This window comes from Halichoerus grypus, chromosome 10 (assembly GCF_964656455.1).
Source record: "Halichoerus grypus chromosome 10, mHalGry1.hap1.1, whole genome shotgun sequence".
Lineage (NCBI taxonomy): Eukaryota > Metazoa > Chordata > Mammalia > Carnivora > Phocidae > Halichoerus > Halichoerus grypus.
Genome location: NC_135721.1, coordinates 12,339,836 through 12,362,438, shown reverse-complemented (window position 1 = coordinate 12,362,438; position 22,603 = coordinate 12,339,836). Strand labels below are relative to the sequence as shown.

Below are 22,603 nucleotides of genomic sequence, written 5' to 3'. Positions count from 1 at the left end.
ATATATTTGCAGATGAGTGACACATCTGCAAATTTATCAACTAAGCTCATATTTCCACCTTTACTTTTATGTTCCCCTTTTCCTAAATTACAATTCCACAAAAGCAAGCACATTAAATGTACTTTTTCCCCAGTATTTACCATTTGTTGCAAACTTTAACCTGCGTTAAACTTTAATTTTTCAAGTGTTTATGTATATTAAAAAATAAGTCAGAATTTCCTTACATATAGACTAAACTTGCTAACAGAGATTTTCTAGGTAAAGGCTAGAAGTCCCTTCAAAGATACAGTAAAGCAAAAGGTGACTGCTCCCTAGATATATATGTCTTTTCAGAATCTTCAGTAGGTCACAGGTAGTTGCATAAAAAGGAAAAGTGATCCCGAAGCTCATTTTGCTGCTGCTGTTTGGATGGATTTGGTTGGGTAGGTTTGGGTTGGATTTGGTTGGGTAGGTTTGGGTTGGATTTGGCTGGGTTTGGTAAGTGGTATAGGTGGGATCAATACCAGCTTGATATGACACATCAAAAAAATGTTGGGTTTTTTTTCCCGGTGTAACTTTTACAACTCCAATACACATATCTTTGTTGTGGCTGCTCTTGTTGTTAAAATGAAAATTTATTAATAACTTTTAAGAATTTTACAAGATAAATGACCTAATATCCCATCCCCCTAATCTTACTACTTGCATGTTTAGTTGATTCCTTCCACTTCCTGTCACATGCATGTTACACTGTTGCATCCAGCATGTACAAAGTCCAAAACAGTGGTGAAGGTAAAATACTCCATTCACTCAAAACTTGTGTGTGTGTTGGGGGGGCATATAAACACCTAGGGGAGTTAAATGCCTGCATTTAATTTTGAAGCTCTAAATTCCACATGCACCTGCACATCCTGCTCATAAATGCCTACCAGGTTCAGTGGCCCCCATTTGTCCATTTAGCTGTTCTTGCATTCTTGGTTTTCCATGCTTTTACAAAGAGTAGTATTGAGTTCTTTGTCAAGACTAATTTGAAAAGCCTTCCAAGTGAGAAAATTACAATCTGCAGGGATTTAAAGCAGTGGTTTTCAACGGGTGTTCTCTGGAGTACCAGGCTTCTGGGGTTATGCCTCAGGGGGTCCCCGGCCCACTGCTGCAGAAGGACTGTTGCTCTTCCTCTCTCCTAAGACCCAGCACTCAAGTCTGCTCAATCTTGTACTTTGGATAATTTCTTAATTTTTTTTTTTTTTTTTTTACTTTTAAAAAGGTCATGGTGGCTAAAAAGAACATTTAAATATCTTGAATTTTGATGATGGTTTATGGTACCAAAAACTCCATTTGTAGATATGCTATAGTATCTTCAACAAGGTTCCTTATGGACTGGATTTTCATGCCTTGGGGCTCATTAGGACTAGAGCACTAGTATGTAAGGAAAACATAAAACTATAAATTTACCCAGGGCGCCTGGGTGGCTCAGTTGGTTAAGCGACTGCCTTCGGCTCAGGTCATGATCCTGGAGTCCCGGGATCGAGTCCCGCATCGGGCTCCCTGTTCAGCGGGGAGTCTGCTTCTCCCTCTGACCCTCCCCCCTCTCATGCTCTCTCTGTCTCATTCTCTCTCTCAAATAAATAAATAAAATCTTAAAAAAAAAAAAACTATAAATTTACCCAAAAAATATGTGAACTATTTATTTCCCCATCAACCCCTAGGAGAAGGTTAACATTATTTCAGTGAGACTCTGAAAAGATAAATAGCTGGGCTGATGTCACATAGGGAATGAGTGAGGACCTGAGATGGAGCACAAGTCTCTGGCTCTCCTCCTCAAGAGCCCATCACAAGCAGCTCTGAGGAGTGCGACAGCCATCATCCTATTCCTGACTAGAGAGCATCTTTGTTATCTACGAACTAACACATCTTATGGAAAAAATGTTTTTTTCTTGATCCTGAAAATCCTCTTTCCTAAAGATGGTTTTCAAAAAAGAGTGGTGATGGACCAGAGGGTAGCAAAGGTAGGCTGTGGCCATGATTTCTCTGTGAGTCTGTAGATCTCAGCTCAGCACAATAGCGGTATGTGCATTATGGTTATGAACATCCACGTAAGCCAGGCAACATCAGGGAGACAGAGCTAAACAAGCACAGTCATTGGAGTCTCAGACTGCTGTGCAGGGTAATATAGGCACATTTTTCGAGACAAGATAAAAATAAGGGGCTTAAGACCACACTGTGGTCTGGGAGTAAAGAGGAAGAAAGAACATGCATCTAGTTTCAGGAAATGGAAGACAACAGAAGGAATTGGAGAGGTCTTCTAGCCAAAGGTGGCCTTTAGAGTGGGCTTTAAAGAATGGGTGATTTTTCTATAAGCATATAGGGAGAGGAGTTTTCCAACAGTGGAAATAGGGATAGGAATAGGAAGGGCGTGTTTGAAGACTAGCAAGAGCCCCAATTTAGACAGAGCATCACGTTCTTGCTGAAAGGAAATGCGGGCAGAAATGGAAGGCTGGTTTGAGTTAGACCACAGCGGTTGCAGAAGCTCAGGGCTAGCGGTCCACAATTGCGGTTTGCCTTCAAAAAGAATAGCTGAACTCTCTGAGGGAAAACTCGAGAGCAGACAAAAGCTTGGCATGTGGGAACCTTAGGTATGCTCATGCTTAACGGGAGGTTGATGAGTCAGAGGATCAGGAAAAGAGACTACATTGTAGAGGAAAGAGAACATCTTACTAAACCCAGACTCCTGATGGCAGGGTCTGGGCCCCACTCAGGTTTGCAACCCAGCACTTCACCCCATGTTGAGCATGGAGCACGGATCACCAAACGAGCTTTAGTAACAGATGCTGGCCATGTGAAGGAATGGAATAGAACAGGCTGGATGGAGGCAGTCAGGAGAGCACAGACAGTAAAGAAGGAGGGACTATAAATGGATTCATGTGCTGCAGAACGCTCCAGAGGGATAAGGCTTGGGAGGGGATGGGCAAGGTGGGCTGTGAGCTGCCCAACTACTGTAGCCAACTGGCAGAACAGATTCAAGACGTATTTCTTTGCGTATAGAGTCTGGACTGCAAAGAGTTAAGGAGAAAGCAACGGAGGGAGGAAGGAAGGCCAAACAGCATGTAGCAACAGCTTAAATAAATTTGGCACCTCTACTTTGAGTGTTGAATATTCTTTTTGAAGTCGGTGATGGAATATAATTGAACTGGGTCAAATAGATATAATTAAGCTGGGTCAAAATATAAGACAAAATTAGATACATCTGTCCTAAGGTTTTCCAGTTGTGTAGATTTAATTTAAATTCTTGTCTGACCTTTGCAGGGAGTTCTACACCCTGTGCTCACATTTTTACACAACAATTTAACATCTTTTTTATTGTTGTTGAGTTTTTCTTTTTTTATCCCACTACTTTTTTTTTTCTTTTTCTGTCTCTATCTCCTTGTCATATTTCCATTTCCTTTTTGAAGGCTGGGAGACAGAGGGGGAATAAAATGCAACCTAATCTTGCCTGAGTGATGGTTTTGGGGACAGTGTACAGGAAGATGGATGCCTGAAGGTCTGTTGACGATTGTTTAATTGAATCTACCTGTTATGGCACCCAAAGTGGGCAGCAGGCATTAGCCCTCCAGCAAAATAACTCCAGTGATTCCCAGACTGAAATGATCATTAGAAACATCTGGTGGATATAGTTTTTACATAGTTGTCTCAGCTTCTCCCCAAATTCTGATTCAGTGGCCTAGTTCCAGGAATCTGTTTTTGCCCACATTTCCCACGTGGTTCTGATGATCAGCCAGTTTGGGAACCACATTTAACTAATGCATCCAAGTGAAGCATTAACCCACCCTAGGGTTCGGGACAGTGGAGCTGACCAAGCAAACTTTCGAGTTCCCAGATCCAGAGCTGAAGTCTCCGGAATTGGTCACAGAAGACTCCTTTTAGTTTTTGGTTCCCTATTTTTCCCTTGCCAGGTGGTATAGAGTTAGCCATAAATCAGAACTCTGAGTCTATTATAGAGTGACATATGTCCTCAATCCTTCATACAGTGTCCACTTTGGAGTAGAAGGTCTCCAAGACAGGCAGAAGTTCCAGTAGATTAAAATCTATGCAAGGCCACCTTGCTTCAGAGAAACTCTGTCTCAGCAAACAACTCCATCTATCAAAATGTTCCTCTGGGGTCTGAGTAGATATTTCTCCAAAGATAAACAAATGACCAATAAGCACAGGAAAAAACATTCACTGTCATTAGCGAAGAGGGAAATGCAAGTCAAAACCACCATGAGATAGCACTTCACAATAAAAATAATAAAATGTGTTGGTGAGGATGTGAAGAAATTGGAACCTTCCTACACTGCCAGTGGGAATGTAAAATGGTGCAGATGCTTTGGAAAACAGTTTGGCAGTTCCTCAGATGTTAAACATAAAGTTACCCTATGACCCAATGATTCCACTCCTAGGTACATCCCAGGAGAAATGAAAACAAAGGTCCACACATAAACTGGTACATAAATATTCACAGTAGCATTATTCATAATAGCCAAAAGGAGGGAACAACACAAATGCCCATCAAGTCATGAATGGACACATAAAGTATGGTATATCCATTCACTTGAATATTATTGAGTGGTAAAAAGTCAAGTATTGATGGAGGGATAACTTGAAATCATTCTGCTAAGTGAAAAAAAGCCAGCCACAAAAGAGCACATATTGTATCATTCCGTTTATGGGGAATGTCTAGATTAGGCAAATCTACAGAGATAGAAAGTTCATTAGTGGTCGTCTGGGCCTGAGGGTGTTGGGAAGAAATGGGGAGCAATTGCTAATGGTTACAAATTTTTTTGAGGGATAAGAAAATGTTTTAAAATTGATGATGGTGATGATTATGCAACAATGGCAATATACTACATATCATTGAATACTTGGGATGGGTGAATTGTGTGGCATGTGAATTATATCACAATAAAGCCGTTACAAAAAAAAAAAAAAAAAACTTCTTTTAGAAAATCTGATTTCTTGCTGCTGGTTAATTCTGAAGCCATTCCATCCACTCAAAATAGATAATTTTTCTTCTTTGCCTGACTAGTCCACTTTTTAAAATTTATTTTTATTGAAGCATAATTTACATGTGCTGAAATGGACAGGGCTTGAGTGTATATTTCAATCAATTTTGACCAATGCCACACTCTGTCAAGACAGGATATTTCACTCCAGAGTTCCAGCATGCCTCTTCTCTGTCAATCCCCTGTCCCTGACCAACACCCAGAAACAACTACTGGTCAGATCTGATTTGTATCTCAAAGATTAATTTAGCTAATCTATAGTCTTGAACTTCATATAAATGGAGTTATACAGTATATGGTTTTTTTTTTTATCTTTTTCTCATTCAACATAATGTTTTTTGGATCCAGCCATGTTATTGCATGTGTCATAGTGTGTTCCCTTTTTTGCTGAATACTCTTTTTTTTTTTTTAAAGATTTTATTTATTTATTTGACAGAGAGAGATACAGCGAGAGAGGGAACACAAGCGGGACGGGTGGGAGAGGGAGAAGCAGGCTTCCCGTGGAGCAGTTCCCGCATGAACTTCCCTGCAGAGAGGACTTGGATGGCATCTTATGCTTCTAGCGTTGCATCTCCAGTGTCCAGCATAGAGCTGGGCATGAAATATCAGCTTAGGAACTTTGATTTTTTTTTTTGTACTGATGCTAATTCAGTAATTATATGCTTGATCCCAGCACTCCGGGATCATGACCTGAGCCGAAGGCAGACGCTTAACGACTGAGCCACCCAGGTGCCCCTTTGCTGAATACTCTTATTGTGGGACAGTTTTTGTATCCATTCTCCTGTTGATGATCACCTAGGCTACTTCCAGTTTTTGGCTACTATGAGTAAACATGCTGTGAACATTCTTGTAGAATCTTTTCATGCATCCCTTCTCTTTTCTAAATACCAAAGGGTAGACTTGCTGAGTCAGTTATATGCAGCTTTTCAAAAAACTGTCAAATAGTTTTCCAAATGGGATGTACTATTTTCCATTTCTACCAGCAGTCTAGAGTGCTCAGGTGTAACACATCTTTTCCAAAACTTAACATTGTCAATCTTTTTCCTTTCAGCTATTCTAGTGACTATGGGATGTTTTCTCCTTGTGGCTTTAATTTGCATTTCCATGATAACTGATAATGTTGGACGCTTTTGCACGTGCTTATTGAATATTCCCTTAGCATTTTTAGAATATATAATCCACTCAAGTCTTTTATGCATTCTTACTTGTAGGAGTTCCTTGTAGGTGTTCTGGATACCTGTCATTCACGAGATAATAGCTTGCAAATGTTCTGACTCACTCAGTGCCTTGCCTCTTTATTCCTTGTTTTTGCATGAACAGAAGTTTTAAATTTTGGTGAAGTGCAATTTATTATTGTTTTTCTTTTGTACTAAGTGCATGCTATCTCCTCTTTAAGAAATTATGGCCCACCCCAAGGTCCTGAAGACGTTATACTGTTTCCTTCTGGAAGTTCTAGAAATTTAAGCTTCACATGAGACCAGTGACCAATCCTGAACTAATTTTTATTTTATGAGCAATGTTTTTTTTTTTTTTTCATGCGCTATCAACTTGTTCTAGCACAGGTCGATTGCTTGAATGCCATTATCAGAAATCAGCTCAGTGTTATATGTCTGGGCTTTCTATTCTCCCCCATTGATTTATTGATCCTTTCACCAAGTAATACCAAACTATGACAAATAATAAATCTTGAAGTCAAGAAGAGTAAGTCCTTCAAATTTTGTTGTTCTTTTTCAAGATTTTGTTGACTACTCCAGTTCCTTTACTTTTCTAAATTAATTTTGTAATCTGCTTTCAATTGCTACAAAATCGCCTTGCTGGGATATTGATTATAATGATATAAAATCCAGAGTTCAGTTTGAGAATTGATATCTAAACAATATTGATTCTTCCTACCTATGAGTATGGTATATCTTTCCATTTGTTTAGATATTCTTTGATTTCACTCAGCAGTGTTGTATAGTTTTTAGGGGTCTTGCATATCTTTTGCTAAATATATCATTAAGCATTTTATATTTTGACCATAACAGCTTTTTTATGCTTATTGTTTGTATGGCATATGTTTCCCCATCCTGTCTGTGCCTTTATCTTTACAGGGTATTTCTTGTAAACAACATGTAGTTGGCCCCAGCTTTTCCATCCAAGCTGATAATATCTACCTTTTAATTGGAGTCGTTAGCCCATTTACATTTAATTAATGTTTGTATCTGAGCCTATCTTGATGTTGATTTCTACTTGTTGTATTTGCCCTTTGTTTTTCTCTTAATGTCTTCATGCCTTTTGATTAAATATAATAATTTTGGTATTCTCTTTGATCTTTTCTGTCGGCTTTTTAGTTCTGCCTCTTCATGCTTATGGTAGAGATTACAGGATACATCTTCAACTTATTAGAATCGATCTTCAACATGTATTCTTCATTTCATGAAGAATTAAAGACTCTTGTCACAGATCCTTCCACTCTTGTGCTCTTGTATATCTTGCTTCTACATCTGCTAGAAACTCCCCATTGCAATGTGTGGTGGCCTTTTCCTTTACTTAACTCTCAGTGTGTGTGTGTGTGTGTGTGTGTAATTTAAATAGATATTTTCTATTTGTGGACATATTTGCTGGCTCTGGTGTCCCCCGTTGCTTCTTCACAACTAGGTGTCTTTGGTATCATTTCACTTCTGCATGAACTTCCCTGCAGAGAGGACTTGGATGGCATCTTATGCTTCTAGCATTGCATCTCCAGTGTCCAGCATAGAGCTGGGCATGAAATATCAGCTTAGGAACTTTGATTTTTTTTTGTACTGATGCTGATTCAGTAATTATATGCAGTGCATCTCCTGCATTGTAGCATCAGGCAGGAGCAGCAGGAATGGGGATGGGGTCTTAGGGGGCAGAGAGGCACAGAGGGATGACATAGGGCACATCAGTATTGGGGGGACATTAGGAGAACATGTTCTCTTCTTCCAAGAGTATATAACTGTATTGGGGAGAGACGCAAGCACGTTGAGCAGAGACAATAGTACAGGTAGTACGGAAGCCTAGAAGAGAATGGAGAGCAAGTGGCGGGCTAGCCAGAAGAGAAAGTGCAGCTTCTAGAGTTAGGTCGAAGAAATGTTTCTTGGCAGAGTGTAACTGAGAAATGTTCTTCTTATAAGACAAATCCACCTTTATGAGCATGATAGGAATACCAAGAACAATAATAGTGGTCATGGGGTGGGGGTGGGGGCTAGTTAGGAAGGAAATTCTAAAGCCTCCAAGCCACTCATTATACTCCCAGAAAGGCTCTGGATATTGTGACCTATTAGGACTACAGCTTCCTACTTCTTGAAACGAGGAGGAGTGTCAGATGAGCCCCTCAGGTGGGATGATTTTGATGACACAGGCTACCTCCTGTCACTACTGAGCTTTTCTTTCTTTCTTTTTTTTTTTTAAATTAAGTTTTTTATTTTAATCCCAGTGTAGTTAACATACAGTGTTACGTTAGTTTCAGGTGTACAATATAGTGATACAACTCAGCTTTTCTTTCATCTCTCCCTTCTCTGGTACCCTCACTTCTGCTAAGGTTGTTCAGAGGAGGCTAGATAATCTTGGGAGAGGAAAGGGGGAAAATAAGAGATGTTTTCTGGTCACTTTACAGATAAAACAAACAAACAAAAAAACAACAGAACAGAACATACCTGGAAAGCAATTAATACTTATGCCAACACGGAGATTCAGTCACAGCGAGTCATTAAATTTCCAGCACTTTCTCTCTCTCTCTCTTTTTTTTAGATTTTATATTTGACAGAGAGAAACACAGCGAGAGAGGAAACACAAGCAGGGGGAGTGGGAGAGGGAGAAGCAGGGAGCCCGATGCGGGATTCGATCCCAGGACCCTGGGATCATTACCTGAGCCGAAGGCAGACGCTTAATGACTGAGCCACCCAGGCGCCCCAGCACTTTCTCTTTTTAAATGCTTTTGATCTATGTCAACATCCCATTATGACCCTCCAGGCCATAGTCCCTACAAGACTATACAGGGAGGGGACAGGGCTCTTGTCAGTGTCCCTCCCTTTACCAAGAAGTAATCTGAGAGCCAGAAAGATGAACGGATTGGGCCTTGAAGTCTCATATTCGTTTAATTTTTTTCTAAGATTTTATTTATTTATTTGACAGAGAGAGACACAGCGAGAGAGGGAACGCAAGCAGGGGGAGTGGGAGAGGGAGAAGCAGGCTTCCCACTGAGCAGGGAGCCCGATGCGGGACTTGATCCCGGGACCCTGAGATCATGACCTGAGTGAAGGCAGACACTTAACCATCTGAGCCACCCAGGTGCCCCAAAGTCTATATTCAGTGAGTGGCAGAGGTGGCAGTGGGACCCGAGGCTCAAAACTCTCCGTCCTTGAAGTTCCCTCCTTCTCCCATAGCATCACCGGGATCCCACAGCATGGGGTTGAAATGGATGAGCCTTCCAGCAACCTCAGCCCTCCCTGCTTTTTGCAGGCCCTCATTCACTCTTCCATAGGAAAGGGCTCTGGTGCTGGAAGACTAATGTCCCTGTGCAAATAAATATGTCAGCCCAGTCACACATTTTCCAATGGACCTTTGCAATTTTATGTGGTTTCTGCAAGCAGCTAGTATTCTGCTATAAATCATTGCCAACTTTATATCCCCAAATGTTAATCACAGATAATTAGTTATGTTTCTTAGTCTTTCCTGAAGGGGAGAAGGGTGGAGGGGTAAGGAAGTGGTGGGGCAGAAGAGCTAGGGATTTAATTTACGGCTGTGGCAAATCCTCTTCAGTGTTTATACAACAGCTGCTGGGGTGTGAGAGAGCAGTATATCCTATTGGTGAAATGCCACGGCTTCCTTCAAAGCCAAACACATCTCCAAATAAATGGTGTCTTCTGCTCACATTATCTTCCATTAATTTGTTTGATTCTCTGTCAGATTTTCCATACGGTTCTGAATAGGTTGTGAGGAGAAGGTATGTGTGTTCCCCGGCCCTTGTGAAGACACAGTGTGTCCTTGGCTGATTTACAAAGATAAGAACCCTTTGATTTGACAGCCCTACTCTGGTTTGAGCCCCGCTGCCTGTGCCCTGGGGTATGTTCACCAAAGATGTTCCTTCCTGACAAACAAAGCACTCAGCCACCTTCCTCTCCATCCGCCCGCCCCGTGGAATGCACGGCATTCTGCTTTCAGTAAACATCACAGGCCTCCACAGCAAAGCCTCCACCTGACCCCAGTGACACCAGAATCCTGACAGTTAATATCCACAGTCACTAGCAAATTGAGCCAAAGGAGGGTAAATAGGGCCCCTGTAAACAAAATGAATACGGCCTCACTATCTTCCTTGATAAGAGGGTTATTTTTCCATTAAAAAATTCTAGGCACTTAGAATTCAGCGAGTTCTTGACAATGTATTCAAGGTCACAGTGCACATGATACATTTTCATACTTCGCACAACAGCAAATCCAGAACAGGGTTTTAAATCATCGCCTGGGGAATGGCCCTGAATAGGCTTGTTCCGGGGCCCCTTGGAGGATTGGTTTCTAAATTGCCTGTGTAAATCACAGGGTGGGTTGTTTGTTTGTTGTTTTTTTTTTTTAACAGCTTCATTGTTAGACAAGAGCAGCCCAGCTTGATGTAACCATTCTTCTCAATGGAGATAAAATCATTGACAATGATTAGAATTTTAGAATGTGATTCTTAGAGGAAACATCACCGAGGGATTCACTGGCTACAACTGAAATAAGGCCTCATGTCCATCAGTAATACATCAGTAGTATTATTGGTGGGCATATGTATGTGTGTGTACCTTTGACTAAAGGTCAATCTTTGTGTTAAAAGTAGAAAAACAAAACCCATAATTCCGAGTTCCTGTTCCCTCAGCAGGTGCTTTAGAAGGTTGCTGATCAGTTAAATATCAGCGTACCTTTTCAATCACTAATTTTTCAAGATGTTTCCCTTTGACATCTGAAGACACAATATATTTTTAAAAACATGGCTACCAACTGAATCTAAATACAGAGAAAACCAGAAGTAAAGACCCCAAAGCCTCTCAAAGAGATAGTCCAGAAAACAAATGATAACAGCCTTAGGATTGGGATAGTCAACATAGTTGGTGCAGTTTTTCACTCAACAAATATCCTAATAGTGTGTTAACCATACTGAAAAGACATTGAGGCTGTAGATGAATAATGGATGATTTAAAAACACAAGTATTAATGAAAGGGTGAATAGCCAATTTGATGGTAGATAAATATACATATATAAAAACAATAATAGTGAGAGAGGTTAACAGTATAGAAACTATTTGGAAGAAGAGCCAAAGGAGAGGATCCAGAAGTAATAGGATCTTCATTTCTTTCACTGCTTCCCAACACCCACATCCTCTACCACCTGGTCAATGTCCTCATATGTTCATTGAGTCATGACATATTTATTGAGTGTCTCCAATGGGTAGGACATATGGAGGCACTGAGGATAAGAATATAGACTCTGTCTCCAAAAATCTTCCAATTCAAAGACAAGCAGAAAAATCATCATTAAGACGTAGTGTGAGAAGTAAATCATTCATCCAGGTATTTTATTCAGCAAATCTTTCTTGAGCATATACTATGTGCCAGCATCATGCCAGGCCCTGGAGATTTAAGGTCACATGAAATAAAGCCAGAGTCCCGTGGCCTAATGGGTCAGATTCTCATTAATTAGTCTTGGCTGTCTGGTCACATGGCTGGGGGATCAAAGTAGAATGAATCATGAACTTCCATAGGGATATGAGCCAATGCCAAATTAGGATTACAGAGTCCTTTTTTCTATTTGAAAAAAAACAAAGACAGATAGATTAGAGCTTCTCCCCAGCCAGCACCTTGCAAGTTGACCCCACATGTGACTTGAGTCCCTAGAAGGCAGGGACCATGCTGCCACCATGAAGGGCCTAGTCAATAGCTAGATGAAGAAGTGACTTCTGTTCCATGACAGGGGAAGAAGAAAAAAAAAAAATAGGGCATCCAAGAAGACTAACAAATTATGGAAGAAAACGAGCCAACACGTTTCTAGTCGGGATGAAGAAGGAATGATGAATTGGACTTCTCCGACCTGATCCCACCCCTGCTAAATGGGGCCATATAAAAAACGTTTTTAATAAGACACCAGGACATCTGCCAAAAGAAACATTTTCTCAGAGAGGAAGGCTGGGACTGGGGGGTCCTGTTTCACAGATCACTGCAGTGCTGTGAGAGGGTTCCTGTAAGACGGAAGGGCTTCTCCACAGCCCCAACTCTGCCACCCCTGAGAGAGATGTGACAGCACCCCATGTCACTCATCCAGCTCTTTGTGGTCACATCAGTGTTGGGGTTGAGTTGTATCAGAGAGCGGAGCTTGCCCGTCTGTGGCCAGTACCACTTTTAGGCCACTCTCTTGGAGATGATCTTCTTTTTGAAGCACTTAAGAAGGGGCTTTCGTTTTTAAAAACTGACTGAAACTTTTCTTCTTTTGTGTTAATCACTAGAAGAATGGGTTTTTGTGTTTGTCTGGTCCTCGTCTTCTAGCCACTTCATTTTAATTCTGTTTTGTCTAAAACTTCAAGTGACAACTCTCTCAGATGGAGCCATCGTTCAGCCACCATCAGAAGGCTCCCTTTCCTGGTCTCTAAGTGTCTTCTTTACATACTACTTTATAATTACACTCAAAGAAGCTTACCCCCACGCCCCCCAGAATTTGGTCACAGTCTGTTTTTCTTTTCTTCCTCTTCAAATATCTCTCTCTCTAGGAAATGGCCTTTTTTAGCTTCCGATTTTTCAGTGCATTCGTCAAAGGAGGGAAAGGATTTGAGGGAATGAGCTTTTTCTTTTTCTTTGTTTTCTAGGACCTTCATGTTGCATTTTTGTCACACGTTCTCTTCCCGGACTTTCTTCTTATTCAGAAATTACCCTGGAATTCTGTTGACTGAAATACTCTCCTCAGTTACAGGCTTCCTAACTTACGAGGTTTTAAAGGTTTCTGTTTAAGACACCCATATCACTTTGAGAGAAGTTTGGGAAACAGGAAAGGATAGGCTGTGAAGTCATTAATATCATGCGTAACACTGTACCTGAGAATTTTCCAGAAGCAGTGGGAGAGTCGAAAAGGATAAAGGCGTAATCTAGCTTCCCAGGCTAGGTTCTGTACCGTAACCTAGTAGGTCTCTGTCATGTTCCTCACGATGCACTCATGAGTGTTATACCTGACGTAACTCCATCCTACCTTTTCATGAGTGGGGTCTGCTGAGAGAATTCACTATCTTAGGACTTGGATTTTTGAAAATGAATTTTTAGGAGGTGACAGCTATCCCCCTTCTCCATTAGCAGTGCCTTTGTTTGGGATGGAGATTAATTTCCTTTTTAGCCCAGGCATGTAACCTATTTTATAGGTATTGGGAGATAAAACCTAATCTTTACCACCATTTGACTTCCACCCACCAACTTCCACAAAATACTCTTGGGGACAAGAATATATATTGGCTATAGGAATGCAATGTAAAAGTGGGAATTAAGAGCTAAGGAAATGCTTCTGTGGCTGTTAGAATATGTTCTTTATTTATGTAAACCTGAATGTGTCACTTATTCTTGTGGGTAGTGTTTATAGTCAAGATCAATGTTGAACAGTACAAGTGTCTTTAAAATGAACCTCCTGTTGGGGGTGCCTGGCTGGCTCAGTCAGTAGAACATGCAAGTCCTGATCTTGGGGTCATCAGTTCAAGCCCCCACATTGGGTGTAGAGCTTACTAAAAATAAATAAATAAATAAATAGACAAAAAATAAACAAATAAATAAAATGAACCTCCTATACTTCTTTAGTTCACGTTCAGTGATAAATCTCAATGCTTTCTCCATGACTTTGTGTTCCAGAAAGATACATCTCTGTCATGGCTCTGCATGATTAATATTTTAAGCTTATTTGTTTCTATGGTAATATAAGGGGGACTGTTTTCCCACCTATACTCAGATTCACAGATTTTTAGTCATAACAGAACTATTCAGTAGCTTCTCCTATTAAACGTGGCCCCCCAAAGACAATATTTATTCCTTCTATCACCCGCTTAATCACTTGGCACATAATAGGTGTGCAAAAAGTATGTCCTACACAAATGAGTAAAGTGCCCGCAGTGATTCCAACATGCTTGGTGTAACGTGTGCAGACAGATGGATGACTGGCTTGAACTGAGTCGTGGACAGAAGTTGTCTCAGCTTCCTTTCCTAGCAGCTTATAAAAAATAAAAATAAAAAAAAGTAAAGACCAAACCTGCAGGAATTAAACAGGACTGTCTAGCAGGTAGAACTGAATGCTGATCTTCTTTCCAAGCCATTTGTAAACATCATCCCTCTGTGTCTTTTTGTTTCCCTTCTGCTCAGATGCCCAGCCTACAGAAGGAGAGAGGGAAATATGGAACCAGATCAGCGCCGTCCTCCAGGATTCTGAGAGCATCCTCGCAGACCTGCAGGCTTACAAGGGCGCGGGGCCAGAGATCCGAGATGTATGCCAATGATAACACTGAGCTGACAACACCCTCAGACGAGAAGGGAAACCCACACATGCACACACACCCAGCAAGATTAAGTAATAGCCCTAGTATTTCCTTGTGTACTAGGAAGAACAAGGAGGGTAATGTGGTTTTCACGAAGTATGAATGGCCCCTTTTATTCTAGTACATTAATCTGAGCACACGGCGCTGTAGACTGTGTAAAACATTAGCCATTCTCTTCTCAATCATACATTTGATAGCACAGGACTGACGTTTAAACAGTGATTCCTCAGCATATTACTTCATGTAAGGGAAACATACATATAAAGTCTAGGACGACAGTTGAAATATAAGTCATGAGAAAAGAAAAAAAAAACAAAACTGTAAATCATGAGGTCTGGGTTTGCATGAATTTCTCAGCATTTTGTAATAATCTTGGCAGGTCCCACAGTATCACAAATATCAGCCATAAACTAGGTTGCTCTAAGTAGCCTGCAGGTCTGCCATCTTGAAATGACTTTGAGCTTAAAAAAAGAAATCCCTGAAAAACAAAACAAAGAAGAAGATTGTCAGCGTGGCTTTTAAGACTTCATAATGCCTTAAAGGCAAGAAACTTCACACACCTTTTTTTGAAATAATTAGTTTTGTGGAAGCGTCAACACATACACACACGTGCGCACATGAGCACATCTATACGCACTTACAGGCACACCCTACTGCCACTGTCCCCATCTTTCTGGAAGAAAACCCACTAACATAATCCGTAAGCTGCTGAAACCCAGACAAAACAACATTTCCAAGAATGTGACAGCCTCTTAAGAGGTGGTCTTTCTACTTAGGGATCGCCATTGATTTAAATATTGTAGGTCACAGAACAGAAGGCACGTAATACATATTATAGAAAAAGGAGGATGTCTACAGGATCTGCACTTCCTAATGAGCTCTGGCTCTACTTTAGTAGAATCAAAATGTGGTAGAGGAAGGCTGAATGGCTTCCAATTAGATTTGCAATTTTTTGCACTTAAAATAAGAGAAACAAGATGACAGGATCTAATTGTAGGGTCATTTACATTATGTTCAAGGGCTAAAATCTCCATTCTAATTGAGCGTCTTGGAGGACAGTTCGGTGAACTGATGTCAGTTTACGAGCACATTAGTGAAGTCTGTCAGGCATTGTATTTTCTTAAACTAAAATCCCTTCTCAATCTTAAGGCATTTTGATGTGGAGCTTATTGCTTCCTTTTAAACAGACAATTTTATCTTGATTTTGTAGGCAATTCAGAATCCCAACGACATTCAGCTTCAAGAAAAAGCTTGGAATGCAGTATGTCCTCTGGTTGTGAGGCTAAAGAGATTTTATGAATTTTCCATAAGGCTAGGTGAGTATGTGTTTATAGTTTTCATCCTGCATATGAAGTTCTGTTACAGAGTTTGCTTAAGGAGCAGAAAGGGCTAGCTCAGTGCTTTGGGGAATGGCCCACATCCATCTGCAGTGTTTTAGGAGAGGCCATTCGTGGACAGAAACACCTGTCATTTTCATTTCTTTAAATTCATCTCAGAGTTCTCTGCCCTGCAGTTACCTGCACATTGAGCATGTCTCTACTGGTGGATGTCCTGTGGTCTTGTTCTCAGCTAACAGTTTTGTTGTGGGCTGATCACATTTCTAAATGACAGAGAAGTTGAAATGAACAGGTTACCTGCTAACCCCAAAATCGTGATTTGCTGGAGTCATGTGATAAATTTAATATAGTAAAATATGGGAAAAACAAACAATATTCTGCCCTTAAGCTTTAAAAACAACCTGTACGGGTACAGGATGGCTTTGCAGAAGCAAGAGTAAAGTCGAGTCTGGTTAACAATTGGCTCGATGTGACCACCTGTGTGATCTAACCACTCCCCCAAGAGTAAAGCTGTCTGAGGTTTCATTAGTTAATACAGCTAGAATGAGGAAAGGGAGAGTCATGTTTACTTTTGCTGTAAGTGAATGTCACATTTTAAGAGTTAGAGAAATTGAAATACTTTAGGGGAATAATAGTCATGGTGTAGAGAGAACTTGAAGCTAAGACCCAAAGGGAATGGTTGAATGAACTAAAATAGTCTTTCAAGAAAAGAGAGCTTCTGGAGACTCTCGGTTAGCTTCTCCCTGTTTCCTCCTTCTCTGTTTCTTCAAAGTGTAAATCTAGACCCAATAAACTGAAATCCTAAGGAGCCAGATTTTTAACAGAAGGACAAAGATCCACCTGTCAGAGCAGACCAAGGTAGAACTGACTACCTCAGAAAGCAGTACATCCCCATAAATGGAAAAGGCAAGAGATGTCCTTGTAAAGATGCTATAAAAGACAATTAAGGACTGTAGCTCAGGTGCTAGCAGACTTGTCTGTAAAGAGCAGATAATAAATATTTTAGGCTTGTGGGCCACCCTGTCTTTGTTGCAGCCACCCAACACTTCCATTGTAGCACATTAGTAGCCAGAGTCAATACATTAAGGAATGGAAATAAAGTGGGGCTATGTGTTAATAAAACTTTATTTGTAAAAATTGACCGTGGGCCAGGTTTGTCCTTTGTGCTATTGTTGGCCAACCCCCGCTGCAGAGGATTGATTAAATGAGTCAGTATTGTTAGAAATATGTTGAAGGGAAAATGGGAGGGAATGTTTAGGGATAGACAAGAAAGAGTAATGAGACTGTTTCAAGGACAGTAATGGAGGTCGATATGGCAGTGGGTTGGCAGAAAAGTACCACACAGTCTCATGGACAGGATCCAAAAACTTGTGTCTGGTTTCCAAACAGTGGTCGGAGCTGGCACTATGGAACACTGAGAGTTGAGCTGAGCTCTGAGGGACATGGGCAAAACTGTGTGGCCCTGGGGGTCTTCCACAGGTAGGGGGGCAGCCTGCTCGGGCCTGATGGGCTCCTTCTCCTTTCTTCACATGTCGCACTGTACATGGCTATGGGAAAAGACATGGAGAAGAAAGACTCAAGCAGGTTATCTCTGAGAATGTCAACGGGGCCTAAGAACTGTGCTTCTAGAATGATCTCTGTGGGCTACCTCAGATATATATTTATCACTTTGACTTTCAGAGAAAGCTCTTCAGAGTTTATTAGAGTCTCTGACCTGTCCACCCTACACGCCAACCCAGCACCTGGAACGGGAGCAGGCCCTGGCAAAGGAGTTCGCGGAAATTCTCCATTTTACCCTGCGATTTGATGAGCTGAAGGTTAGACCACACACGCTAAGACAGTTTAGCAGACTTGTCCTGAGGACCTACTGTGTGCCAGCACTCTGCTAATGCCGTGGGGCGGGGAATAGATGAGTACGATGTAGCTCCTTCCCTACAGAGACATAAAATGCGGTGAGAATTTGCATTCCTTATAGTCAACGTGATGTAGGATGGCGGTTTGTGCATGGAAATTCAAAATCTGCCAAATTCGAAAAGAGGAAATCTTTTCAAAGTATCTGTGCTGATTGAGAACATGTATTCTTTCCCTGCAATCTGGCTGATAGGAAAAGCAGGGCCTATGTTAAAACAATGAGGCTCTGAGTATTTTTAACCAGAAGTTACTTTGATTATTGTATAACCAAGAGATGTCCTGGTATATTTACCAAGTCTAGAGTTTGGGCTCCTAATGCATATCCTCTCTGTGGTGGGGAGCGATGACCTTCTTTCTTCTCTTCTGAATTTCAGATGAGGAACCCAGCTATTCAGAACGACTTCAGCTACTACAGAAGGACGATAAGTCGCAACCGCATCAACAACATGCATGTGAGCCCCTGGGTCTCCTGGTCTGTACACCCATTCTCCACGTCGTCCTTTGACTGCTGCATCAGGCAGGGCCCGGGGAAAAGACAGCCTTCATCTGTAATTCCGTTTCCAGCAGACACTGTTTGGGGATTTCTGACCCTGTCTTTATCAATTGTGTCTTCTCTTCTTATTTTCATCAGCTAGACATTGAGAATGAAGTCAATAATGAGATGGCCAATCGAATGTCCCTCTTCTATGCAGAAGCCACGCCAATGCTGAAAACCCTTAGCAATGCCACCATGCACTTTGTCTCCGAAGTAAGTGAGGCTGAGCACTGAGGTGCTTTTTTTCTTAACTGCACAGGGAAGCTGCTAGCAGGGCTAATATACTTTTGTGTCTCCCATTTAGAACAAAACCCTGCCAATAGAGAACACGACAGACTGCCTCAGCACGATGACAAGTGTTTGTAAAGTCATGCTGGAAACGCCGTAAGTGAGATCAGAGGCGGATTCATGGTCTAGAGGTCACATGGAGAGAGCTTGTTAATACGATGTTGTTGATGATGATGATGATATTGATGATGGTGGTGGTGGTGGTGGTGGTGGTGGTAACATTCGGGTCAGCACATTGACATTTACAGGTATATTATCTGAATTAATTTTATAAAGAACTCTGGGTGATAAATGTAATCAGCCCCATTGTATAGTTGAAGAACCTGAGGTTCAAACTGGTTAACTGACTTCCCAAAGGTTGAGTAGTTGTTAGACGGCAAAACCAGGACCCAAACCAAAGATGCTGTAGAAGATGGGGAAGGGCCAAATGGAAGGCTGCCTAAATGACTGGGTATTATTATTATTATTATTATTATTATTATTATTATAAGTATATTGGAGAAGAGATTTGGCAGAAGATTTAGAACGAAGAGCAGAAGGGGTAATATTGTTGCAAGAATGATAATGGATTATCAGACTTCTGTCCCTCTTCCCTTCTCTTTTTCTCCCTTCCCTACCCTTCCCTACCCTTCCCTTCTGACTCTGCCTCTCACAACAGTTTCGTTGTACTTAAACTAGCTGCTGGATTGTTAGAAGTGGCAAAGGTTGTTAATGGAGAGGCAGCGTGGTAATGAGGAAGTCCACACCCACAAGCCAGGGTTCCAGTTATCTCTTCAGCCACTTTTGTGCCTGTAGACAGGTGGTATGGCCTGCAGGGCCTTGTTTCCTTCTCCTGTGAGGTTCCCATAATGCCATCTATGCGGCAGAGGGCTTGGGAGGGCCAGAGACCTCAAAAGAGCCATATGAAATGTGATGCTCTGTTCAAATGTAATATGGTGTTAATTTCAAATATTTCACTTATACCAAAGTTAAGATTTATTCCAAGACAGAAATAGTAATCGTCTTCATTGTGGGCCCAATTCATAATGAAATAGGTTAGTTAAGAAAGCCTCTAGAATTATCTTGAATTATCTGAATCATCAGGGACCCTGTCAAGGTAAGTGAACAAAATTCAAACTCCACAAATACTCCCAGCCCCAATGAATGGCACATAATTTCTTTTACGTATCTTTGCCAATCCAATTCAATCTGCAGCCTGTGTCTTAACAAAGGAAGTTACTCTGACTGGAGACATGATAGCCGCTCTGTAGAAATGAGCCTGATTCTTTTTCTCCATAATGAAGCCATTATTCTCTATAATCTTGGACAGCCAGAGGGTCCTGCTATAAAATATTCAAGATTGATGGGTGGGGGGAGTGATGTACGTGACGAGCTGGCCCGCTGAAGGGCAGAAGAGAAGAGAATTTACTGCCCTCTAATTTACCTTATTTTCACACTGAATTGCTGGTTGGATAGATTCAGGGAGAATTATCATCATGGGCTTCTTTAAGAGCATATTACCCTGGTTGTTGCAGGTCCGGGATTGTTCTCAAGAGATGATTGGAGGAGTCTAAAGTGGCCAGAAATGGACGTGCTCCAGCAAGGAAGTTAACGCGGCTGCCATTTCTTCTCTCTTCCAGGGAGTACAGGAGTAGGTTCACAAGTGAAGAAACGCTGATGTTCTGCATGAGGGTGATGGTGGGGGTCATCATTCTCTATGACCACGTTCACCCCGTGGGAGCGTTCTGCAAGACATCCAAGATTGATGTAAGAATAGTGATGAACTCTGCTTTCCAAATAAGAGCTCTCGTGAATGGTGCCAGACAGACCTTGATTTTCTCTCTCTCTCTCTCTCTCGCTCTCTCTCTCTCTCTCCTCCCTCCACTACTCAAAGGTGGGGATCTCTCCAAGATGCAAGCCCCCCCCCCCATGGCAGCTATCCTCATAGCAAGAAGTCCAATCTTTTTCATGTGCTTACAAGCAAAACATCCAATCAAAAACCATAGCAGGAGCTCAGAGACACTAATCCCCTCAGCCTGCAGAGAAGCTGAGCAGATGTGAATAGTCACTTAGTTGCAAACTGCCCCTTCAGTTTGGGTACCCAGTGTGCCATATGAATATATAGATATTAATATGTCATATGTGTCTTAAAGTAAACAGCATTGGGAGATACTGGATTACGAGACACCATGGTCAAATTTCAAACAACATTCCAACTTCCTCTCCTACCAACCCCCACTGGTGGCTCTACCTGATGTCACTGAGATATGCTTGAGCCCCATTCCCTGCCCAGAGGACCCTCCCTTCTTTCTGATGGGTGGATTCCTTTAAACCATTCCACAAATGTCCCCTCATTCAGGAACACATCTCCTGTACTCTGCATGGTCAGGACCTCCCTTCTCTGCTGGCTCCCAGAGCACTGACCATTTTGGATTTTCTGATTCCCTCGCAGACTCCAAGTTTGTTTGTAAGGGCAGAGACTATGATCTGTATGCCCAACACCTGCTCTACCGCCTAACACCATACGCGACATAGAGCATGATGCTCAATAGATACTCCGTAGTGTTTTTGCCGAATGAAAGAATATAAGTGGAAAACTCACGATTTTGGTGTGCAAGTGACTTCTGTTGATTGTAGCATAAGGGACATCTCCTCTTAGTCCTCATCTGCAGCATCATCCCCATAGTGTATCCTGTGTGTTAATATAAAGCCTTTTAAGAGCACAATAGGCCCCTTTGGGATTAACTCATTCTGACTGTGCTAAGTTTGGGGGGCACACCCTGTTCTCACTCATCTGCACAGAAAAGCCTCTCTGATACTTTAGTACTGTGCAGACAGAAAGTCTTCCTGCCCAGAGGGACCACGAGTCTGAAGAGAGTTAAGGAAATTTATCAATTAAAGTGGAATTAGACTACTTATTTTGAAGGTCTGGCTTCCTAGCACAGCTAGGCATGGTTCTTCATAGAGCCTTTATTATTATTTTTTATTTTTTAGTATGATTTTGTTATTTTCTGTCTACCAAGAAAAAAAGTATTTAGTATAAAAGAATTAGGAAAACATAAGAAATCAAAATACAGAAAATTGAATGTATCTTTCTATAGTAACCTTACCATAGGCGATGACCATGGTCAATATGGCAGCATATCTACCTCCCTTCCTTTTATATGGATGTTTGTGTGTGTGTGTGTGTGTGTGTACATAACAGATCAGCACCCTGCTATAATTGTATTTTATTTGTATCACAGTATATCATGGAATTATTTTTGTACCAATGAACATTTTTACTATATTCTTTGTGAGGCTTTAACATTCTTATACTATGGATCAAATATAAATAACTCTAATAACTCCATGAACATCATTTGAATGTGGATTGAGTTTATTGTTTGGTACCCACAGGACATTCTCATTGACCAGAGCCACTTGTTAACTTGTCACAGAGTCAACAATTAAAAACACACTGGGGACAACTATGGCTTGTATCCCTAACATTCTAAAAGCTTGTCCTTGCTGGTCATTTATTGAGTCTTTCTGTTGAGGCCATAATCATTATATAATGTTAAATCTAACCACTCATAGTCTTCATGAAATCTATTTGTTCCTCAGTCTCACTAGGAAAAGCTTGTTCATACTGAAGTGTGCATGTTTCTCTAAGAAAGTTTCAGGCTTACCAAACACAACACGTATTCAAGATGGGCCATTTCCTTTGACACCATAAAGGGGCGCCTTCAGATACCAGTCTGCTTCTAAGCCAGCAGTTATAGGCACTGGGTTTATATATCCTTTAAGTGTCATCAGCTGTGAAAAAACAAATATTGATTTGTGAAGCCCTGAGATGTGTGTCATTCATAATATGCACTTACAAAGAACACACCCTGGAAACCCAGATGAGGGAGAAGCTTATTCTGCTTCAAGAAGAGACAGAGGGTGATGATGGAGGTGGATCTTGGAGAAGGGCTAGGATTTTCCCAAGTGGACAGAGGGGAGGGGGGGAGCCCT

The 22,603-nt window shown here is 41.3% G+C and overlaps 1 protein-coding gene across 6 annotated transcripts in view; it reads left to right on the top strand.

The window, feature by feature from the left end:
* Window positions 1-22,603, top strand: part of CYRIA (CYFIP related Rac1 interactor A) — a 105,790-nt gene that overhangs the window by 76,180 nt on the left and 7,007 nt on the right. For all 6 annotated transcript variants that reach the window (XM_036081448.2, XM_036081452.2, XM_036081451.2 and 3 more), the window contains 7 exons: window positions 14,382-14,503; window positions 15,765-15,870; window positions 17,572-17,708; window positions 18,177-18,254; window positions 18,434-18,550; window positions 18,642-18,721; window positions 20,245-20,371. In XM_036081448.2, the coding sequence (XP_035937341.1) occupies window positions 14,382-14,503; window positions 15,765-15,870; window positions 17,572-17,708; window positions 18,177-18,254; window positions 18,434-18,550; window positions 18,642-18,721; window positions 20,245-20,371 (767 nt within the window). The remainder of the gene's footprint in view (window positions 1-14,381; window positions 14,504-15,764; window positions 15,871-17,571; window positions 17,709-18,176; window positions 18,255-18,433; window positions 18,551-18,641; window positions 18,722-20,244; window positions 20,372-22,603) is intronic.